The sequence below is a fragment of the Carcharodon carcharias genome, chromosome 25, assembly GCF_017639515.1.
Source record: "Carcharodon carcharias isolate sCarCar2 chromosome 25, sCarCar2.pri, whole genome shotgun sequence".
NCBI classification, from domain to species: Eukaryota; Metazoa; Chordata; class Chondrichthyes; order Lamniformes; family Lamnidae; genus Carcharodon; species Carcharodon carcharias.
In genome coordinates, this window is record NC_054491.1 from 28018570 (window position 1) to 28041332 (window position 22763).

The following is a 22763-nucleotide window of genomic DNA, read 5'->3' on the forward strand; positions in this document are numbered from 1 at the left end:
GTCTTTAATTTGGAGTTTATTTCTCTGCTCCTTCCTTTTAACTTTACTCAATAGGGCCTGCTTCAGATTCCTGTCCTTGTCCTTAACTTAGGATGTCCGTCTGGGACCCCTTTCTGTCCCACTCCCCGGTTTAAGACTTTCTCCCTGTCACCCACCCATGCCCTGCTCCTTGAGACACACTCTACAATGGCACTCTGGTTCAGGTCACCTCACCTACTTTCTCAAGCTGTTTCACTTTGCTCCTTTCACTTCTGCACATGGGACCAGGGCTGGTTCCCAGCTGAAAAACATAAAAAACTCGAACTGCACATGTGCAGCCATTTCCCGGCTGGCACATCCGTGAAAGTCCCGAGGACTGCCGGGAACTATAGCTTCTGGCCTCGAAACTTCCGACCTCCAACTTCTAGTTAAGGTAAGTTCCTCGCGGTTCATCACAGAGGACAGATTTAAAGTAATTGGCAAAAGAAGGGAAAGTGATATGGGAAGAAACCCTCTCTCGCAGCAAGTGGCTAAGCTCTTGACTGCACTGCCTGAGTGTGATGAGGCAGGTTCAATTGAGGCATTTAAGAGGGAATTGGACTGTTATTTAGAACCATAGAACACTACAGCACAGAAAACAGGCCATTCGGCCCTTCTAATCTGTGCCGAAATATTATTCAGTTAGTCCCATTGATCTGCACCTGGTCCATAACCCTCCAGACCTCTCCCAACCATGTATCTATCCAATTTATTCTTAAAACTTAAGAGTGAGCCCGCATTTACCACGTCAGATGGTAGCTCATTCCACATTCTCACCACTCTCTGAGTGAAGAAATTCCCCCTAATGTTCCCCCTAAACCTTTCCCCTTTCACCCTAAAGCCATGTCCTCTCGTGTTTATCTCTCCTAATCTAAATGGAAAGAGCCTACTTACATTTACTCTGTCTATACCCCTCATAATTTTGTAAACTTCTATCAAATCTCCCCTCATTCTTCTACGCTCCAAGGAATAAAGTCCTAACCTGTTTAATCTTTTCCTGTAATTCAACTCCTTAAGTCCGGCAACATCCTAGTAAATCTTCTCTGCACTCTCTCAATCTTACTGATATCCTTCCTGTTGTTAGGCGACCAGAACTGCACACAATACTCCAAAGTTGGCCTCACCAATGTCTTATACAACCTCACCATAACATCCCAACTCCTATACTCAATACTTTGATTTATGAAGGCCAGTGTGCCAAAAGCTTTCTTTACAGCCCTGTCTACCTGTGATGCCACTTTCAGGGAATTATGTAACTGAGCTCCCAGATCCCTTTGTTCCTCCCCACTCCTCAGTGCTCTACCATTTACTGTGTATGTCCTAACTTGGTTTGACCTTGCAAAATGCAACACCTCACACTTTTCCGCATTAAGTTCCATCTGCCATTTTCTGGCCCATTTTTCCAGTTGGTCCAGATCTCTGTCCACAACGCCTCCAATCTTAGTGTCATCAGCAAACTTGCTGATCCAATTCACCACATTATCATCCAAATCATTGATATAAACAACAAACAACATTGGTCCCAGCACAGATCCCTGAGGCACACCACTAGTCACAGACCTCCAATCTGAGAAGCAATCATCCATTACCACTCTCTGTCTTCTCCCGCACAGCCAATTTCGAATCCAGTTTACAACCTCTCCATGGATACCAAGTGCCTGAACCTTCTGAACTAACCTCCCATGTGGGACCTTGTCAAAGGCCTTACTAAAGTCCATGTAGACAACATCCTTCATCTACTTTCTTGGTAACCTCCTCGAAAAACTCTACAAGGTTCGTTAAACATGACCTACCACGCACAAAGCCATGCTGACTATCCTTAATCAGCCCTTGGCTGTCCAAACAATTGTATATCCGATCTCTCAGAACACCTTCCAATAATTTACCTACTACTGACGTCAGGCTCACTGGCCTGTAATTACCTAGTTTACTTTTGGAGCCTTTTTTAAACAACAGAACAACATGAGCTACCCTCCAATCCTCTGGTACCTCACCTGTGGCTAAGGACATTTTAAATATTTCTGCCAGGGCCCCTGTAATTTCTACACTAGTCTCCCTCAAGGTCCAAGGGAATATTATGTTAGGCCCGGGGGACTTATCTACCTTTATTCGCTGTAAGGCAGCAAGCACCTCCTCCTCTTTAATCTCTATATGTTCCATGACACTACTGCTTGTTTCCCTTCCTTCCTTATACACTATGCCAGTTTCCTGAGTAAATACTGATGCAAAAAAACTGTTTAAGATCTCCCCCATCTCGTGAGGCTGCACACATAGACGACCACTCTGATCTTCAAGGGGACCAATTGTGTCCCTTACTATCCTTTTACTCTTAATACACTTGTAGAAACCCTTCGGGTTTACCTTCACGTTATCTGCCAAAACAACTTCATGTCTTAAAAACAAAAAACTGCAGATGCTGGAAATCCAAAACAAAAACAGAATTACTTGGACAAACTCAGCAGGTCTGGCAGCATCGGCGGAGAAGAAAAGAGTTGACGTTTCGAGTCCTCATGACCCTTCAACAGAAGTGATCTTTCTTTATGAGGAAAGGGAAATATAAGCTGGTTTAAGATGGTCGGGTGGGTTGGGGGGGGGGGGGGGGGGGGGGGGGGTGGGTGGGTGGTGGGGGCGGTGCGAGGGTAGAAGTGGAGGTGGGGGGAGGTGTTAGGATAGGAGCAGATCATCAAAAGATGTCACAGACAAAAGAACAAAAGAACACAGAGGTGTTGAAGTTGGTGACAACCTCATGTCTTCTTTTTGCCTTCCTGATTTCCTTTTTTAGTATTTTCTTACATTTTCTATACTCTGCAAGTACCTCATTTGCTCCTTGTTGCCTATACCTGCTATACACCTCTCTTCTTCTTAACTAGAACACCAATATACCTTGAAAACCAAGGTTCCCTAGGCCTGTTAACTTTGCCTTTAATCCTGACAGGAACATGCAAACTCTGCACTCTCAAAATTTCACCTTTGAATGCCTTCCACTTACTGAACACATCCTTGCCAGAAAACAACTTATCTCAATCCACTCTTCCTAGACCCTTTCTCATTTCCACAAAATTGGCCTTTCTCCAATTTAGAATCTCAACTCGAGGGCCAGACCTATCCTTATCCATAATTAGCTTAAAACTAATGACATTGTGGTCACTGGACCCAAAATGTTCGCCTACACATAACTTCTGTCACCTGACCTGTCTGGTTCCCTAATAGGAAATCAAGTATTGCATCCTCTCTCATTTGTACCTCTATATATTGATTTAGAAAACTCTCCTGAACACATTTGACAAACTCCAAGCCATCCAGCCCTTTTACAGTGTGAAGTCACAGTCAATATGTAGAAAGTTGAAATCTCCTACTATCATAACTTTCTGTTTCTTATATCAGTCTGCTATCTCTCTACAGATTTGCTCCTCCAATTCTCTCTGACTATTGGGTGGTCTATAATACAACTCTATTAGTGTGGTCACACCTTTCCCATTCCACAGCTCCACCCATATGGCCTCTGTAGACGAGCCCTCCGGGCTGTCCTGCTTATGCACAGCTGTGATATTTTCCCTGACTAGTAATGCCACTCCTCCCCCTTTCATCCCTCCCCCTCTATCACATCTGAAACAACGGAAGCCCGGAACATTGAGCTGCCAGTCCTGCCCCTCCTGCAACCAAGTCTCACTAATAGCAATAATGTCGTAATCCCACGTGCCAATCCACACCCTAAGCTCATCTGCCTTTCTGACAATACTCCTTGCATTGAAATAGATGCACCTGAGAACATTTCTATCATGTATAGACCTTTGATTTCTGTCTATACATGCATTCCTCGCTTGATCTTTATCCTCCTCCACCTCACTATCTGCTCTAACACTCTGGTTCCCCTCCCCCTGCAAATCTAGTTTAAACGCCCCGGAGCAGCACTAGCAAACATACCCATAAGGATGTTAGTCCCCGTCGGAACAGGTCCCACATTCCCTGGAACAGAGCCCAATTGTCCAGAAACATGAAGCCCTCCCTCCTGCACCATCTGCTTAGCCACGTATTTAGCTGCATTATCCTCCTATTTCTAGTCTCACTAGCACGTGGCACGGGTAGCTCTCCTGAGGTCATAACCCTGGAGGTCCTGTCCTTCAACTTTGCACCTAACTCCCTAAACTCTCTTTGCAGGACCTCCTCCTCCTTCCTATCCACTTCATTGGTTCCTACATGGACTACGACATCTGGCTGCTCACCCTCCCTCCTGAGAATACTGAGAACTCGATCCGAGATATCCCGGACCCTGGCACCAGGGAGGCAACAGACCATCCGGGATTCTCGATCTCTCCCACAGAAGCTCCTATCTGTCTCCCTAACTATCGAGTCCCCTATCACTACTGCTGTCCTTTTTTCCCTCCCTCCTTTCTGAGCTGAGGGTCCAGCCTCGGTGCCAGAGATGCGACCATTATAACTTGTCCCTGGTAGGTTGTCCCCACCAACAGTAACCTAAACGGTATACCTATTGTTGATGGGAACGGCTCTGCTCTTTCTGTCTATTCCCCTTCCCTCTCCTGACATTCACCCAGCTGCCTGCCTCCTAATTTTAGGGGTGACTGTCTCCCTGAAACTCCTGTGTATTACTGCCTCTGCCTCCCGAATGATCCGAAGTTTATCCAGCTCCAGCTCCAGTTCCCTAACTCGGCTTCTCAGGAGCTGCAGCTGGATGCACCTTTTGCAGGTGTAGTCATCAGGGACAATTGTGCAGTCCATGATTCCCACATGCTGCATTCGGAGCACTCGACTGCCCCAACTGCTGCCTCCATTACCTACTCCTAATTTACTTAAAGGACTTTACCCGGCCCTATCCTACTGGCCCTATCGTCCTCAGCTTCTGCTCGCCTAAGCCTCTCGAGCCAAAGCCTCAAAGCTCCACTCCCTCACTGGGCTGCTCACACGCTGGCCACTCCTCTTCAGCTTCCCCTTTTATTTTCAATCTCCGCGCTCTTTGTCAACTGACCTCCCTTCAAGCTCCGCACTCTTTTTCAAATGACCTCCCCCACGCCCTCCGCGCTCTTTGTCAACTGACCTCCCACATGCCCTCCCGCGCTCTTTTTCAAATGACCTCCCCCATGCTCTCCGCGCACTTTTTCAAATGACCTCCCCCACGGTCTTTTTCAAATGACCTCCTCTCGTTCTCCGCGCACTTTTTCAAATGACCTCCCCTATGCTCTCCGCGCTTTTTCAAATGACCTCCCCCATGCTCTCCGCGCTCTTTGTCAACTGACCTCCCACACGCCCTCCGCGCTCTTTTTCAAATGACCTCCCCCACGCCCTCCGCGCTCTTTTTCAAATGACCTCCCCCACGCTCTCTGCGCACTTTTTCAAATGACCTCCCTCATGCTCTCCGCGCTCTTTTTCAAATGACCGCCCCCACGCTCTCTGCGCTCTTTTTCAATTGACCTGCCTTCAAGCTCCACGCTCTTTTTCAAATGATCTCCCCCATGCTCTCCGCGCACTTTTTCAAATGACCTCCCCAACGCTCTTTTTGAAATGACCTCCCCACGCTCTCTGCGCTCTTTTTCAAATAACCTCCCCCACGCTCTCCACACAATTTTTCAAATGACCTCCCCCAAACTCTCCGTGCTCTTTTTCAAATGACCTCCCCCACACTCTTTTTCAAATGACCTGCCTTCAAGCTCCACACTCTTTTTCAAATTGAAAATGAAGAATGTGCAGGGTTACAGGGAGAAGGCTGGAAAATGACACAAAGTGAATTGCTCATTCGGAGAGCTGGTGAAGGCACAATGGGCAGAATGGCCTCCTCCTGCACTGTAACAATTCTGTGCTATCAAACATACAGTGGTTTCACATGCACCCCATTCACTAATGCACCAGAGAGAGCAATCACAAAAAGTGCATATTTCTTCTGTCGAGCAAACATTTAGCTGAAACATTAAGTACAAGCCAACCATCAAGCATTTAAGTTAAAGCTAAGTGTAGGTTTCAGATAACAAATGTGTAGGTGGAAAGCAAACCACATGCAAATTGCAATGTTCAAAAACAAAGACAAGTTAGTAGAAATTAATTCTGTCCTGTTGTTGGGCCCAGATTCAGGCCACATCTGGACAGAGAGGGTCAAGGTTGCCTTAAGATTGGTCATTTGGATTGTCAATATATTCTGGACAAGATGTGGTTGCTTGTTGGATCCCTACTAGGCAGCTCATTCTTGTCAGGATTGAATTTGGACTGGCTGCCAAGCTGTCAAGGGCCCCCAAAGAAGCTCCTGGATTGAAGTGGACATTGGGGGTTGAGGCTGTTGGGGTTAACCACCAGGGCTGTGGAGTTGGAGGAATCAATGCTACTCTTCCAGGCTCTAGATAAAATAATTTTTATAAAATTATAAATAGCTCACATTTAGCTTGTGGCTGCAGGGACCATTGAAGAATGCACAGTTGACCAGGCTGGTCACCTGTCCCACTGCTTGTCCTACATCTGAAAAATGGGCACATCCATACCAATTTCTAACCCAATCTTTTGAAGCGTTTCTAACCCCTTCCAGTCTTCTCCCAATTTTATACCAAGTAAAACTAACTATTGATGTATAACCTCAGAATGAATCAATTGTCTCTATCTTTAATTTATTACCAAGTGCTCAAAACTGAATATCTGACTTCTTAATATTCACAGAAAAGTGGTTCCTCTAAAACTTCTATTCCTAGTGATTAATTTTCATGTAATGATACGGCCACTGTTTAAAAATAAGGTGTCGCCCATTTAGGTCAGATATGAGGAGAAATTTTTTTCTCTCTGTGTTGACAATCTTTGGAACTCTTTTCCTCAAAAGGCAGTGGAATAAAGAGTCTTTAAATACTTTTAAGGCAGAGGTACATAGGCTCTTGATAAAGGAGTGAAAGGTTATAGGGGGTAGGTGGGAATGTGGAGTTGAGGTTAAAATCAGATTAGCCATGACCTTATTGAATGGTAGAGCAGGCTAAAAGGGCCGAGTGGTTTACTCCTGCTCCTAATTTGTGTGTTTGTATGCCTCTCAGGATTGTTCAAGACAAAACGATGGTCCATATCAACAACTTAGATCTAACCTACTCTCAGGTGTCAAGTTGCTTTTACATGAAGTCATAACTGACAGAAACCTGTTATTGTAAAAAGAACACACGTTTCCAAAGTACTTCCACAATGCAAGTAAAATACATGTTGTGAAATCATGAATTATGGTTCTCATAAAACAAACCATAAAATAATACTTCCTGTCACTCACCTTTGTGCACTAAAACATCGTGACTGACTGGCTCACAATGACAGCAACAAACATTGGATAGGTTTGAGACATCTTTTTTTGTTTACAACTAACAGGTAAAATTTTGCTGCAAAATGCTTCTGCTATTAGCATCGAGTAGAGACTAGATTCTTAGGGGAGGAAGATTTTAAAACCAAATAATAATGGAAGTAAAGCCCTCAAAGAATCCAAGAATATGGAGTCAAGGAAAATGGCAGTACTATAGTTGAGTTATCACTTTCCGCACACTTATCCTAGACTATTAGACAGCAGATAGATGATCAACATTAGGATCTCTTGATGCCATTTCTGAACTGTTTTGAAATATGCAAGCACATTGCAGCATGGACCACTTGCTGATTCGCTCGCCCTACGGGGAATACTGAGTTCTTGGTCTATGTAATCATCAGCTTCACAATCACAGCTATGAGCGCACCATGAGACAAACTGCAGGACAAACCGATATCCTATGAATCTATGTCACACCACATTAGACAAGTACATTGTGCCATTGCGAAACATCCTTTTACTCGGCTGAATTTGGAAAGTTGCTATGTATAACACAGCGATAGGTTATCAATGCAGAGCATATCAACATGTCTCAACTTTCAACACCTCTTGAAATTACATGTAAATACAGCATGATGAAATGATACCATGTGCTCTGTTTTCTGAAGAGTCTAAAGACCAATCAAATTCCTTTCAAACTACTGCAGCAACTTTGAGTCCTCCCCGCACTTCTAATCAATCGTGCCAGCTAATTACATAGGCATAAAAACAATACAAAGTAAAGCACTAAGTTGAAGCTTTTGCACCGCTCTTACAATCCTTATTCCAGGATTTTGAAGGAAATTTGGGGCTGATTTTAACTTATTCAGAACCAATTCACTTGCAGAGAGTCAAAATCAGGCCCAGTGATTTTGAGTGCCTCTTTCAATGTTAAATTGGCAAGAACTAAAAAGTCTTTGTCAATTACATAAACGAGATAGTTACATGTATTTCACCAATTTGTAATACATAATACCTGCCCTGGATTGCAGTAAATCTCTTTTGTTAACTCCCATTTTTTTTCATTTACAGCTTGTTATTGTCCTGACTCTATAAATCTGTGACAATCGTGATTACACAAGGAAAGGTCCCTTACCTGGTGGAGAAAGGTGGCGCCATGTCACGGTGGGTTCTGGCCTTCCAATAGCCAAGCACATGAGAGTCACATTGCTGCCCTCGTTCACAGAGACGCTGCTGGAGATGTTGACGATTTTTGGTGGAACTGAGGGAGGTAAACACAGTAAGATTGATTTTAATATTATGATGTGAGAGTTCATTGATGTATTCCTTTAAGTCGGTTTGTGTGCTTGAAAGATAATAATGTCTCACAGTCCATCCCCCACTGTAAGAAAGCATCAAACAAATGGATTTCAAAGATAGCTTCCTCTGAACTTGTTTCAGAACAAGAACTTATCATTAGTATACAATGCATGGCTTCTATGTAAATTGACAAGAAATGCACAGGTTTTAGAAATAGCTCAACACCCTTAATCTTGGTTCAATATTCAATGATTAAGAAACATCAGGCTTTCAAAATGATGGGTTACCCCAAATACTGATATTTCCCGCAAGCTCTGATACAGATAGATCAGTGACAGATAAATGAAATGAAAGCCAGATAGTAAGCAATTAGTTGCTGTGTTCAACATACAACTGCAAGGGCTGTCAACATATTGCTGCAACTTCAGTTTTTTGTTGTGTGAATAATACAGCAACAGACAACAAAGCTGGATCATGTGCTTTCTAATAGCTGGACCAAGAAGTAGCACCCATTGTATCATATGTTTATATAGGAGGCTGGTTATGTTCAAAAGGCCAAATTGAAATTTGCATTCAAAGGTATCACTGGATCAGCTCAATTCCGACAGTCTATGCCGCCTACAAACTGCCATTAATGGAACATGATCATGCCAAAAGAAATAAAAACTCTGTTCAACAACCACTTGCCACAAACATTCATAGTGAAACCTTTGCAAGTACCGTTTGCTGAATGTCTGAGCACTCTGCATAGCAGTCAAATGCACAGTTCAATACCACAACAATGCCGTTATTGTGGAATATTGTTACACAGTTAAATAGATGCAGTACTGCCATAAATAATGGCTTGCATTTGTACTTTTTCAACAGCATAAATGAACCTCCCAGATTCTTCGGGGGAGGGGGGGTGGGGGAGTAAAGGGAAATGAACACCAAAACATGGAGGAAAAAATTGTGATGGGGCAGGTTGCATATTGGGAACCAAAACCTGGATCACTGAGGTGAGTGTTAAGGAGTGCAAAGGAGGTGGTTCTGGAAAAGCAGACAGGTTTAGAAAAAGAATGGGGCACAGGTAACTGAGGATAAGGGGAATTTAAGGATCTGAATTCGAATAAACGGGGAGATTTTTGTGGGGTCAGAGCATGTAGATCCAGATGAAGTAACAGAGACAGTGAAAGCTGGTGCCATAAAGGGACTTAAACACAAATTGGTAAGGATTTTAGATTTGAGCTGTTTGTGACGAAGCAGGCAATGCTGGTCAGTGAAAACAGGGATGACAGGACATTGAGATGTGCTGTGGATGGGATAAAAACAAAATGTACAAAGGACAAGATATAGGAGGTGAACCAAGAGACCATAGGACACATCAGCGGTAATGTTAAATTGAGGTACAAATCAGGAGTGCTCGTGCTCGTCTGCCCGACAAAGCTGCATGTGCAGCCATGCAGCGTCCCAGAAAGTGCCATGAGCACTGCTACCAAATTGCTCCATTTCAGATAGAGCACGTGTGCACCCATGCAAAACAAATTATAGATACCGCGCATTCAAAATGAACAGGCCACTCACAACAAAAAACAAACAATTTAGAGGGATCATTACTCCTGACCTAAAAATAATCTATAAACGTTTTTCAAATAATGTGCCAAGATCCTACCTGCTGCCAGGTTTTTCTGGCCAGTCCGGGACTGTGCAGCTATTAGTCAGGCCAGCAGGAGGAGAGAGCCCATATCCTGATGACATCATCAGGATGTGACTTTGCTATTTAAGGCCCACTACTCTTCTATTAAAGGTGGGCTTCTTGTGCCTGAATTTAGGCAAGTTACAGTGGAAGAGGCAGGATCATATTGCTAATGAGGGGTGATTCTCCAACATTGTCTCCTTCACCCTCTGTCTGCATCATTCTCTCTGAACAGGCAGCTCAATCCTGAGATTCTAAGTAATGAAGAGAGGGAAAAGTAATTTCAGCAGCAGATAGGTTGAGGTAGGTGACGTTATAGGGAGGTAGAAGCAGACTGTCTTTTGGATGGAGAAGATTATGTGCAGTCTGATTACTTAAACACACCAGTTACATATTAGACCTCAAACAAGCTTAATCCCAACATAAACAGAACAGCTGAATTCCAGTGGTGAGATGAGAGTGACTGCCCTTGACACCAAGGCAGCATTTGACCAAATGTAATATCAAGGAGCCCGAGCAAAACTGGAGTCAGTGGGAATTGGGTGGGTGGGTGGGTGGGTGGGAGGGAGGGAAAATTTCCATTGTTTGGATTCAAGCCTAGCACAAAGGAAGATTGCTGTTGTTGTTGGATGCCATTCGTCTCAGTCGGAGGGCATCGCTGTAGGAGTTCCTCAGGTTAGTGCCCGAGACCCAAACATCTTCAACTGCATCATCAATGGCCTTCCCTCCAACATTAGGTCAGAAGTGGGGATGTTTGATAATGATTGTACAGTGTTCACTACCATTCACAACTCCTCAGATGCTGAAGCAGTCCGTGCCCATATGCAGCAAAACATGGACAATATTCGGGCTTGGGCTGATAAGAGGTAAGTGGTAAACATTCGCAGCACACAAGAGCCAAGAAACAACCATCTCCAACAAGACAGCATATAACCATCTTCTCTTGACATTTAACAATATTACCATCTCTGAATCCCCCATCATCAACATCCTCTGGGGGTTAGCATTTACTAGAATCTGAAGTGGACCAGCCATATAAAAACTGCAGCTACAAGAACAGGTCAGAGGTTGGAAATTCTGTGGTGACTAACTTACTTCCTGACACCTCAAAGCCTGCCATTACATGCCTGGAAGACTGCAACAATACTCATGAAGCTCAATTCTTTCTAAGACAAAGCAGCTGCTTGACTGGCACCCTATCCACCACATTAAACATTCACTCCCTCCACCACCAGCACTCACAGTGGCACAAGTGTGTGCCACTTAAAAAATACACCGCAGCAACTCACCAAAGCTCCTTTGACAGCACCTTCCAAACTCATGACCTCTGCCACTGAGATGGATAAGGCAGCAATCACATGGGACCACCATTACCTGCCAGTTACCCTATCAAGTCACTCAACATTCTGATTTGGAACAATATCATTGTTCCTTCACTGTCACTGGGCCAAAATCCTGGAACTCCCTCCCTAACAGCAGTGTGGGTGTGTTTATAGCATATGGGCATGCAGCAGTTCAAGAAGGCAGCTCAACAATACCTTCTCAAGGGCAATTCAGGATGCGTAATAAATGCTGGCCTTGTCAGCAATGCCCACATCCCAAGAAGAAAAAGAAAAATAGTGCTTCTCTGTAAAAATTACAGCAACTTTAGCCTATGATTAGCCTGTACGCACATTCACACACCATCTTTAGCTATGCTGCCAAGTAACGTAAAGCAAAAGATAAACACTGGGACACCAATTTATTTTGAACAACTCAGATCACTTAAGTCTTTGAAGCTATACGGTATGAAACCTCTGGAATAATGCCCTCTGAACCTTATATCCATCCCCTGCTATGAAAACTCTCTTCTCCAACTACAAGTTTGGACCCTATGGCATCTCATGGTATCAGGTCAAACATGGGCAAGGAAACCTCTACTGATTACCACCTACCTTCCACCACCACCCACCCACCACCACCCCCCCCACTACCACCACTGCCCTCCCCCCTCTCAGCTGATGAATCAGCGCTCCTCCATGTTGAACACCATTTGGAGGAAAAACTGAGAGTAACAAGGGCACAGAATGTACTCTGGGTGGGGAACTTCCAAGAATGGTTGGCAACACACTGACCAAGCTGGCCGACTCCTAAAGGACAGAGCTGCGAGATTGGGTCTGTGGCAGGTGGTGAGGGAACCAACTACAGGAAACAACATCCTTGACCTCATCCTCACCAATTTGCCTGGTGCAGATGCATCTGTCCATGACAGTATTGGCAGGAGTGACCAGCGCACAGCCGTGGAGAAGAAGTTGGGTATTCACATTGAGGATATCCTCTATCGTGTTGTGTGGCATGGTAGATGTGAAAGATTTTGAACAGATCCAGCAACTCAAGGCTGGGCATCCTTGAGGCAGTTTGAGCCATCAGCAGCATCAGAATTGTACTCAGCCACAATCTGTAACCTCATTGCCCGGCATATCTCCCACTCCACTATTATCACCAAGCCAGGGGATCAACCTCGGTCCAATGAAGAGTGCAGGAGAACATGTCAGGAACAGCACCAGGCATACCTAAAAATGAGGTGTCAACCTGGTGAAGCTACAACACAGGACTGCTTGTGTGCCAAACAGCAAAAGCAGCAAGTGATAGACAGAGCTAGCCAATCCCACAACCAACAGATCAGATTTAAACTCTGTAGTCCTGCCACATCCAGTTGTAATGGTGGTGGGCAATTAAACAACTCACTGGAGGAGGAGGCTCTACAGATATCCCCATCCTCAACGATGGGGGAGCCCAGCACATCAGTGCAAAAGATAAGGCTGACGCATTTGCAATAACCTTTAGCCAGAAGTGCCGAGTGGACAATCCATCTCGGCTTCCTCTGGAGGTCTCCAGCATCACAGATGCCAGTCTTCAACCAATTTGATCACTCCACGTGATATCAAGAAGTGGCTGGAGGCATTGGATCCTGACAATATTCTGGCAATAGTACTGAAGATCTGTGCTCCAGAATGCGCCATGCCCCTAGCCAAGCTGTTCCAGTCCAGTTACAACACTGGCATCTACCCAGCTATGTGGAAAATTGCCCAGGTATGCCCTGTACGTAAAAAGCAGAATAAATCCACCCAGCCAATTACCGCCCCATCAGTCTATCCTCCATCATAAGTAAAGTGATGAAAGAGGTCACCAACAGTGCTATCAAGCAGCATTTGCTTAGCAATAACCTGCTCGATGCTCAGTTTGGGTTTTGCCAGGGTCACTCAGCTCCTGACCTCATTACAGCCTTCGTTCAAGCATGGACAAAAAAGCTGAACTCCAGAGGTGAGGTGAGAGTGACTGCCCTTCACATCAAGGCTGCATTTGGCCAAGTGTGGCATCAAGGAGCCCTAGTAAAACTGGAGTCAATGGGAATTAGGGGGAAAACTCTCCACTGGTTGGAGTCATATCCAGCACAAAGGAAGACGGTTGTGGTTGTTGGAGGTCAATCATCTCAGTTCCAGGACGTCACTGCAGGAGTTCCTCAGGATAGTGTCCGCGGCCCAACCATCTTCAGCTGCTTCATCAATGACCTTCCCTCCATCATAAGTCAGAAGTGGGGATGTTTGCTGATGATTGTTTAGTACCATTTGCGACTCCTCAGATACTGAAGCAGTCCATATCCAAACGCAGCAAGACCTGGACAATATCCAGGCTTGGACTGACAAGTGACAAGTAACATTCATGCCACACAAGTTCCAGGCAATGACCATCTCCAACAAGAGAGAAACTAACCATCACTGCTTGACAGTCAATGGCATTGCCATCGATGAATCCCCCAGTATCAACATCCTGGAGGTTACCATTGACCAGAAACTAAACTGGACTAGCCATGTAAATATTATGGCTACTAGAGGAGGTCACAGGCTAGGAATCCTGAGGTGAGTAACTCACCTCCTGACTCCCCAAAACATGTCCACATCTCCAAGGTACAAGTCAGGAGTGTGATAGAATACTCTCCACTTGCTTGGACGAGAGCAGCTCCCATAACACTCAGGAAGCTTGACACCATCCAGGACAAAGCAGCCCATTTGATTGGCACCACATCCACAAATATTCACTCCCTCCACCACCATGTACAGTGGCAGCAGTGTGTACCATCTACAAGATGCACTCCAGGAACTCACCAAGGCTCCTTAGACAGCACCTTCGAAACCCATGATTGCTACCATCTAGAAGGACAAGAGCAGCAAACACATTTGAACGCCACCATCTGGAAGTCCCCATCCAAGCCATTCACCATCCTGACTTGGAAATATATCGCCATTCCTTCACTGTTGCTGGGTCAAAATCCTGGAACTCGCTTCTGAACAGCATTGTGGGTTTACCTGCACCACATGGACTGCCGCAGTTCAAAAAGGCAGCTCAATATCATCTTCTCAAGGGCAATTAGGGATGGGCAATAAATGCTGGCCCAGCCAGCAATGCCCACATCTGATGAATGAAGAAAAAATACTTGAATACTCGAAAATTAATTTCTCCAATGCTCTTCTTATCAGTTTCCCTGCCTTCATCCTTCACACACTTCAGTTATTAGAGAATTTTATACCCTAACCCTCTCCTGTATCAGGTACCGAACAACAATTATATTGACATCTGTCCAGTTCCCTGTTTCTCTGTGCCCCAGTGAACTGAGTTCAAGATGCCAATTTCCATTTTCAAACCCCACAATTACCATACTCCATCTTATTGAAGAGGTATTAGCCACCTAGACCATCCTTCATCCTCCAAACCAATTAGTTCAAACTTTAGTTATGCCACTTCTGGACCTTTTGCTAATCACTTTACATCTGTGCCCCTGGTTATCGACTCTTCAGCCATTGGAAACAGTTTCTCTTTTTTAAATCTAATTCCTTCGTGATTTGAAACACTTCTATCTATCTATCTTCTCTTAGCTTTCTCCGCTCCAAGGCGAACAACTCCAGCTTCTTCGATCTATTCACGTAACTGTGATCCCTCATTCATGGAACCATTCTCATAAATCTACCCTCTCAAAAGCCTTCAAGTCTTTTCTAAAGCTGTACACAATTGTCCAGCTGGGGTTCAACTAATTTTTTACATAGTTCAGCATCGCTTTCCAGCTTTTGTAGTCTGTGCCACTATTTATAAAGCCCAGGATCCCTTTTGCTTTATGACAAGTTTGCAAGCATGTCCTTCAAAGATATGTGCACTAACAGCCCCTCAGGTCTCTCTCTTCTCGAGTCCCCTTTAAAATTGTGCCATTTATCTTGTATTGTCTTTGCTCATTCTTTCGAGCAAAATGTATCACCTCACACTTTTCTGTGTTGAATCGCATCTACCATGTGCCAACCCATTCCACTAGCCAAGGCTGGTAACTTGCAGATCCGCAGCAGCCATGTGGCTTATTAAGAGCTCATGCCCCATTTTTTCTCATGGTCAATTTTTAGAAAATAGTTACGCTAGATGTGTTCCTACTTTTAAAAGGATATCAGATATCTCCTCGGTGATGAATATTTTAAGAGTTAACAGCTAGAACTTGGAAACATTTAATCACAAAAGTAGGAAATTCTTTTGAAAACTTGCTTGGATCGAAAGTCATACCTAGTTACAGCTGCACTGTTTCGGCGAGCAAAATTTCACCACAAGCTGTCACGTGAGTCACTCATGGGTATAGACCACACATCCACAAAGGAACTCATGGTGGCTCTTGTTTTGAGGGTATTTTGTTACAAAACAATTTATTTTATTACAGGCAACAGATGTTTGTGACGTTCATCCGTATTACTGTACTGAATAATTAGGGTCGATACATTTTGTTAAACAAATGAGGATTTGAGCTTAATTTGAAATAGGTTGGCATTTTTCAAGGGATTGAATGACTACAAAGAAGAAATGTGTTTCTGTCTTGTTTTTCATTATTATTGGCATTTGAGTAACAGCATTGCAGCTCTTAAGATATTGCATTTTTGACCGAATTTTTAAAAAAATTCTCCTAATTGCTAATCCCTGCACTAGGCTGTCAATGTCCTCTTGAAGTCTACTGCTATTTTCCTCACTGCTTATTATACTTCCAAGTTTTGTGTCATTGCAAATTTCAAAATTGTGCTTTTTACCCCCAAGTCATTGATGTATATCGAAAACAGCAGTGGTCCTGGAACTGAACTTTGGAGAACTCTGCTGTCTACCTCTTTCCAACTCAAAAATAAAAAGCCAGTCACAGCAAATCTGTGCTTTCTGTCCTGTAGGCAATTCGCATTCATGCTGCTCCTGCCACTTTTATCCCAGGGGTTTCAATTTTGCTAACAAGCCTAACTTAATATTTTGCTAAATGCATTTTGAAATTCCAAATACAGTACACCAACTACATTGCCCTCATCTCTCCTCCTTCTTCCAAATGAAATTAAAATGTGCAAGGCAAAATAGGTTCATAAATGCATTTTTTCAACATCTAGATTATGAAAGTTTACACGGGACACAAAGATAGATCCAAGCAGTAAAATCTAAGAGGTAATGGTGAATTAAGGGGAATCAGCAATCTATCTTTAGATTTATTGATCGTTACAAAAAGATCTGCCTGGAGCCCTCTGCAGACAATTATCCTGGACCATTAAATGGACAGGTTATAACCTAAAGAATACTTTTGATATAGACTGACACTTAAAATCTGACACCTTTTAAAACTGAGTTTTGTTTGTGTTGGGCTCACCATTTCTGTCTTTTAAGACAATTTTATTAGCTGAGGCATAGGATACAAGAGCAGGGAAGTTATGATTGGGCTGTATAAAGCGTTAGTTAGGCCACATCTGGAGTACTGTTTGCAGTTCTGGTCGTCACACTATAGGAAGGATGTGATTGCACTGGAGAGGGTGCAGAGGATATTTACCAGGATGTTGCCCGGGCTGGAGTGTTTCAGCCATGAAGAGATACTGGATAGGCTAGAGTTGTTTTCCTTAGCAGATAACGCTAAAGGGGCACCTGATAAAGGTATACAAAATTATGAGCGGCATAGAGAGGGTAGATAGGAAGCAACTTTTCCCCTTAGCAGAGGTGTCAATAACCGGGGGGCATAGGTTTAAGGTAAGGCGCAGGAGGTTTAGAGGAGATTTGAGGAAAAATATTTTCACCCAGAGCGTCATTGGAATCTAGAACATGCTGCCTGAGGGGGTGGTAGAGGCAGGAACACTCACAACATTTAAGAAGTATTTAGATGATCACTTGAAATGCCATAGCATACGGCTACGGGCCAAGTGCTGGAAAATGGCATGGACATGATAGGCCGAAGGGCCTGTTTCTATGTTGTATAACTTTATGACAATACAGAATTCCTCATGTGAAGAGCAAGAGAAGGTCCTTTTCTCCATAATACTACTCCGTAATGAGCCACTGGGAGATGAATAAGACTGATCTGCATTGATTCACTCAACTGTTTCTCTCCCTCTTTATAGAGGAGCATGTGGTCTCTGCTCCATATATCTTCAGCGACACTTGTCACGATGTGATGAACCTGCATCTTATCAATCTATTGCACAGCAGGCTGGTGCTCCAACATAATGCACTACTGTTTTGTTTGTACTTCAGATAGATTTATTGTTTATGAAGCACACATATCCACACAAGCTAAATGATGACACATTCTGTTTGGTCTCAACTAGGGAAAATCTAATTTATCCAAGAGTGATTTACAGCAGGGCCCAGGATGAGGTCGTCCCAGATTAAACAGTTAAATCAAAGAATATGAAAACATAAAGTACCCAAAAATGAATTCTAAGGCAATCATCCAATCATCTTAAAGAGAAATCCTAAGAAAGAATGCAAGTAGATTATTACCAATCACAAGTAACACCAAGCATTGTACCAAATAAAATGCTTTATTTAGCTAAGATTAATACAGGAAAAAAATAGACCTAACATTTAAAACTGCAGTCTTTCGAGTCCCAATACTATTCACTTGTATAACAATGTTAATTGCTTTCCACACCCATTACTTGAGTTAAAATTACTTTTTAAATTAAAAATTGAGGAAATGTATATTTAACATCATGTAGGAATGTAGGCATTCTCTTCCTCAAAAGGTGGTTGAGGCAGAGTCCTTGAATATCTTTAAGGCAGAGGTAGATAGATTCTTGATAAACAAGGGGGTGAAAGGTTATCGGGGGAAGGCATGAGGTTAAACTCAGATCAGCTATGATCTTACTGAATGGAAAAGCAGGCTTGAGGGGCCGAGTGGCCTATTCCTGCTCCTAATTCGTATGCACGTATGTTCATATGTAAGTGGGGTCTCATCGATGATGGCCACCATCACCCTAAGGTTCTCATTTTCTCATGTCTATCGACCACAGCTGGCAAAACTTTTAACATTAGGGAATTGTTCTGAGAGATTTCTGAACAGCAAGGACGAGATAGGTAAGAAACAATTTAAACATAAGGGACTAGATTTTGTGGTCCTGATATGGAACCTAAACGGTGATGTGATGGCAAAAAAATGGCTGCTGAGCAGCATGAGCGCCAAGTCCTGCCTCAATTTCTGCCAGTGGCCATTTTGTAGACCATGGGAAAGGATGCAGGGAAGCCCACCTGCTCCTACCAAAAGGTCCAAGATTAGACCTTGCGGGAATTTCACTGGGGCAAGAGGGCTTTAGAAGACCTCCATGACCACACCGAGAGTGAAGGGGCGGGTATAGCCACAGAGGCATGACAGAAGGCCAGGAAACATCTTGAAAGGAATGAGAGAGGATTTTTAGGGACTTAAGCGTGGCTTTGGAGGCAGGTTAACATTGAGGGAGGTCAATAAGGGAGGAGATAGGGGCAGGGGGATGACTCTATCGAAGTACCACATTTTAGGCGGGCATCCATTTTGGCTCATTACTGTATTTTTAAGTGCTGGCAACTGAAGTTCATTTATAAGGAATCACTGCAACTCTCAAAAAAATTAGTGGCTGAAACGGGCTCTGCAGAAAGGCAGACCTGACTCCGATACAAATTGGGTCCTTCCATTGGGGAAAACCCTCTTACTGGTAACCTGGTGAAGGAGGCAGCATTAGCATTGCCTCTGTCATGAAAATCTGACCACAGGGCTTAGTAATTTGATTACACCTGAAAACATGTCAGGTAACGTGTAATACTTATGCTGCTTGCTCAGTATCATGACACAGGGTTACATGAGCTGCATACCTGTTTGGCTAGGACTGGAACATGGGAGTCTTTTACATCACTTAAAAGGGAGGCAGCACCTCTTAAAGAGGAGGTGCACTGTTATGAAGTGGCAGGTGATGTGTGCCAGGTGAATCGAATCCATGAAGGAACTTGATCCCGCTATCACAATGGTTTTACAATTTGTATTTATTTCAAGATGTGTGCCCTGAATTCAGTAGTAATAAGTCCACCAAGAATGTAGAGGTGTTTTTAGAAAACTAAATTAAACATTTATTGACAAAAGATTTCAAGCACATACATAGGTCTACAAATTGCTGCAATAATAGCTCCTAAAACCCCTATTTACTCTGGCTAATTATACCCCCGTTAAGGCAATAGTAAACAAATAGATTTTAAACAGTTGCCAGCAAGTTACCACAACACCCTGGACAATAGAATTCAAAATGGATTTTCCCAGCTTCAGTTTCTGTAGACAGCAGGCTTAATGCACAAATACTGGAGGCTTTTCACACTTCTGGTAGATATCACAATGCCTTCCCTGACACATTGCCTCATTCTCCTTTATATATGTTTCTCCCTTTTAATGTAAGTCCTTTTGTTCCCATATGTCTTTGGCACTTTACCTTTCTCATAATATAAATCATTTCATGGTACTAATATTATCAGTAACCTTTGGGGAAAATAAACACACTGCTTGGCCTAGCTTAGCTTCTCTGTCTAGGTGTAAACATCCTACCATCTCTTCGAAATTCAAACAATCCTGATTTATCTAAAAATGAAAATTCAACACCTCACATTCAAAAATTCAGCTATGGTTACATATTTAGCATTTCAAATCTAGCTTCTTTTGATGAGACGAAGCCTCCAGACTAGCTTCCCCCCCCCCACACACACACACACAAACCCTGCTATTAACCTACTTTTACAATAATATAATAAATCACAATAATATTATGAGAGTTATTATACTTTCATGACATGCACTGATGCTTCAGAAAGAAGGATGCATTTATGAATTGAGATCGGCAGCAGAAAGTATTCAGAGCGAACCAAGGTTCTCTAATCCTCCTGAAGGACCTGGCGAAACTAGTGGGCAGGAGTAGGGAGATCTGCTGCTTCTAATGGGCTGAAAGTCTGTGAACAATCTTGGAAAATCTTGCAGGATTTTTCAGAAGAATAGGCCTTTTAGATTCAAATTTATTATTGACAGCAATTTGTTTAACTGTCTTTGTACAAAGCTATTTCATTTAGTGTGGCTATCTTATGTTATAGGTCATGGCATTGGGAATCATTGGTTGACTGTGCCTGCTTATGTATAAATGTATGACAGAGGTTAGAAGACGGCTTGGTATGGGAAGCGTCTAATGTTTTATTGAACTTGAATTAAAGTATTATATTTAAATTTTCTAAGGCAAATGTGAAATAATGTGTCAGAGTACACTTGGAGTGGAATTGAATGCCCCCAAAATCGAGGCCAATATGAGACTGGTCACTCTGAAAGTCACTTGAAACAATTGTCAGGTTGCATACCAACTGCTCATTCATTATTATATAAATGCCATGGTTATAAAAAACACAAACTTTGTACAAGGCACCCACTAGTCTTCAAGTATCACAGACTGATAAATAACTAACAAACCCAGCAGGAATGAGCTCAATCAACAGTATGAGGGTGTCACTGAAATGGTCACTGCCAAGAACCCTACCTCCAAGGACATTATTGTATTGCTGAAGTTCAGAGCTGTGAAGGCAAGAATAGAGCTCTCTTTATTCTCCGATTACAGTTTCACTTTTTCAGCCATAATACAATGCTCGCTTCCACCATTTCCTTTTCATCTCCTACAATTACTGCAACACACTTTATTACACCTCTCTCTAGCACCATTATTGCAACCCTCACTTTCCCACAGCTCACATGCATATCAGCTACTCAACTATGATAGATACATTCCTTGAACATCTCACAAGCCTGTGGCTACCAAATACCTTTCTTCTTCCAGATAAAGTTTGTGCACAACACTCTGCCTATGAAGAAACCCGAACCTGCATGTACACCTCAAAGAAAACACCCATTGGGGTACAACCATGATTGGTGGTAGGACCTGGTTCACAGGTGAGTCTCCAGAATGAAATACTAATATAAGTTGTGCTCTTACAGAAAGGGGTAGGGTGGAAGGCAGGCAATTCCCCTTGGGGGAAAATGAGGGTAGACCAAAAGGAGGAGAATCAGTTAGGTCACTGTTAGGCACCATAAGTCAGATCTTGAAGCTGATCAGCTATTTGTTCTGGAACAGTTGCCATTTTACTGTTTGGAGCCCTAATTCCAAAAAAGGCCCCAACATCACAATGTTGTTCTGTGCAATTACAGTGCATGTGAATATTCTTGCTTTAAATCATCAAATGCTTTCACCATCTTATATAAAAATATTGAAACTGTGTATAATGCTGAAATCCCCCAAAATATTCACTTTTATTACTAGGCTGCAGTTCTCAAGTACTTAGGTATGAAATTGTATAACCTTTAATATAAAATTCCAAAGCACTTCAGAATACAATACTGAAGACAGGAATATGAAGTCATTCATGCATCCAAAGAATCATTGCTATGATGTGATATATTTATTAGAAAACAGAGCAAGGTTTGCAATTGAGATATTTTAACATTCACATCACCTTCTGTGTGACTAAATCTGACTTTGCTGGGTATTTCAAAGAATACCTTCAAATTGCCCCAAGGTGCATCTTCACCCCTGCGCATTTTGATGCTACTTTCCTTGCCACGAGAAAGTGAGTCTGTTATCACAAAATGACCTTCAGCAGAGCTATCAGCAATGTACAATTTTCCAAAATGTGACATCTCAAGTTCCAAGTCAAATCCCTAATGGATCAGCGAACACCACAACACGATCAGGGGGAAAACCAGCAAGCTCTGACTGTCACAAAGGCTGGCAAGTAGCACTGATGTAACATTCTTGTCTATATTACCCACAAACATATTTCTCTTTCTTCCCCAGTGGACCAGCTGAATTTCTGAATGCTTCCTCGTGCATTCTCTCATTCATGGACAAGAACGCCAAGGTCCATGAGTGGCAGTGAAATCCGTTCTTTAAACCAGCACTGCCATTGCTTTTTTAATGACATCATGAACTCTGGGACAGTCTCAACTTCACTGCATGACCATTTGCTCCCCCTCCAGAATATCAAGTGCAAGGAATTAAGGATAATATTAATATATATGGATATTCAGGTCACAATCTAAAGGCAGGAGATCTCACTGAACAGAGTTGGTTGGCTTGCTGTCATCCCCTAACTGAAATCTGTCATCTTCATCTGTGGAATAAGTTCCAAATTCAATCGCTCATCAGAGTATTC

At 43.1% G+C, this 22763-nt stretch overlaps 1 protein-coding gene across 7 annotated transcripts in view; it reads right to left on the bottom strand.

Annotated features, from left to right (window-relative positions):
* LOC121269562 (opioid-binding protein/cell adhesion molecule-like) overlaps positions 1-22763 on the bottom strand; it is a 1143507-nt gene that overhangs the window by 399614 nt on the left and 721130 nt on the right. For all 7 annotated transcript variants that reach the window (XM_041174257.1, XM_041174256.1, XM_041174254.1 and 4 more), the window contains one exon: positions 8421-8546. In XM_041174257.1, the coding sequence (XP_041030191.1) occupies positions 8421-8546 (126 nt within the window). The remainder of the gene's footprint in view (positions 1-8420; positions 8547-22763) is intronic.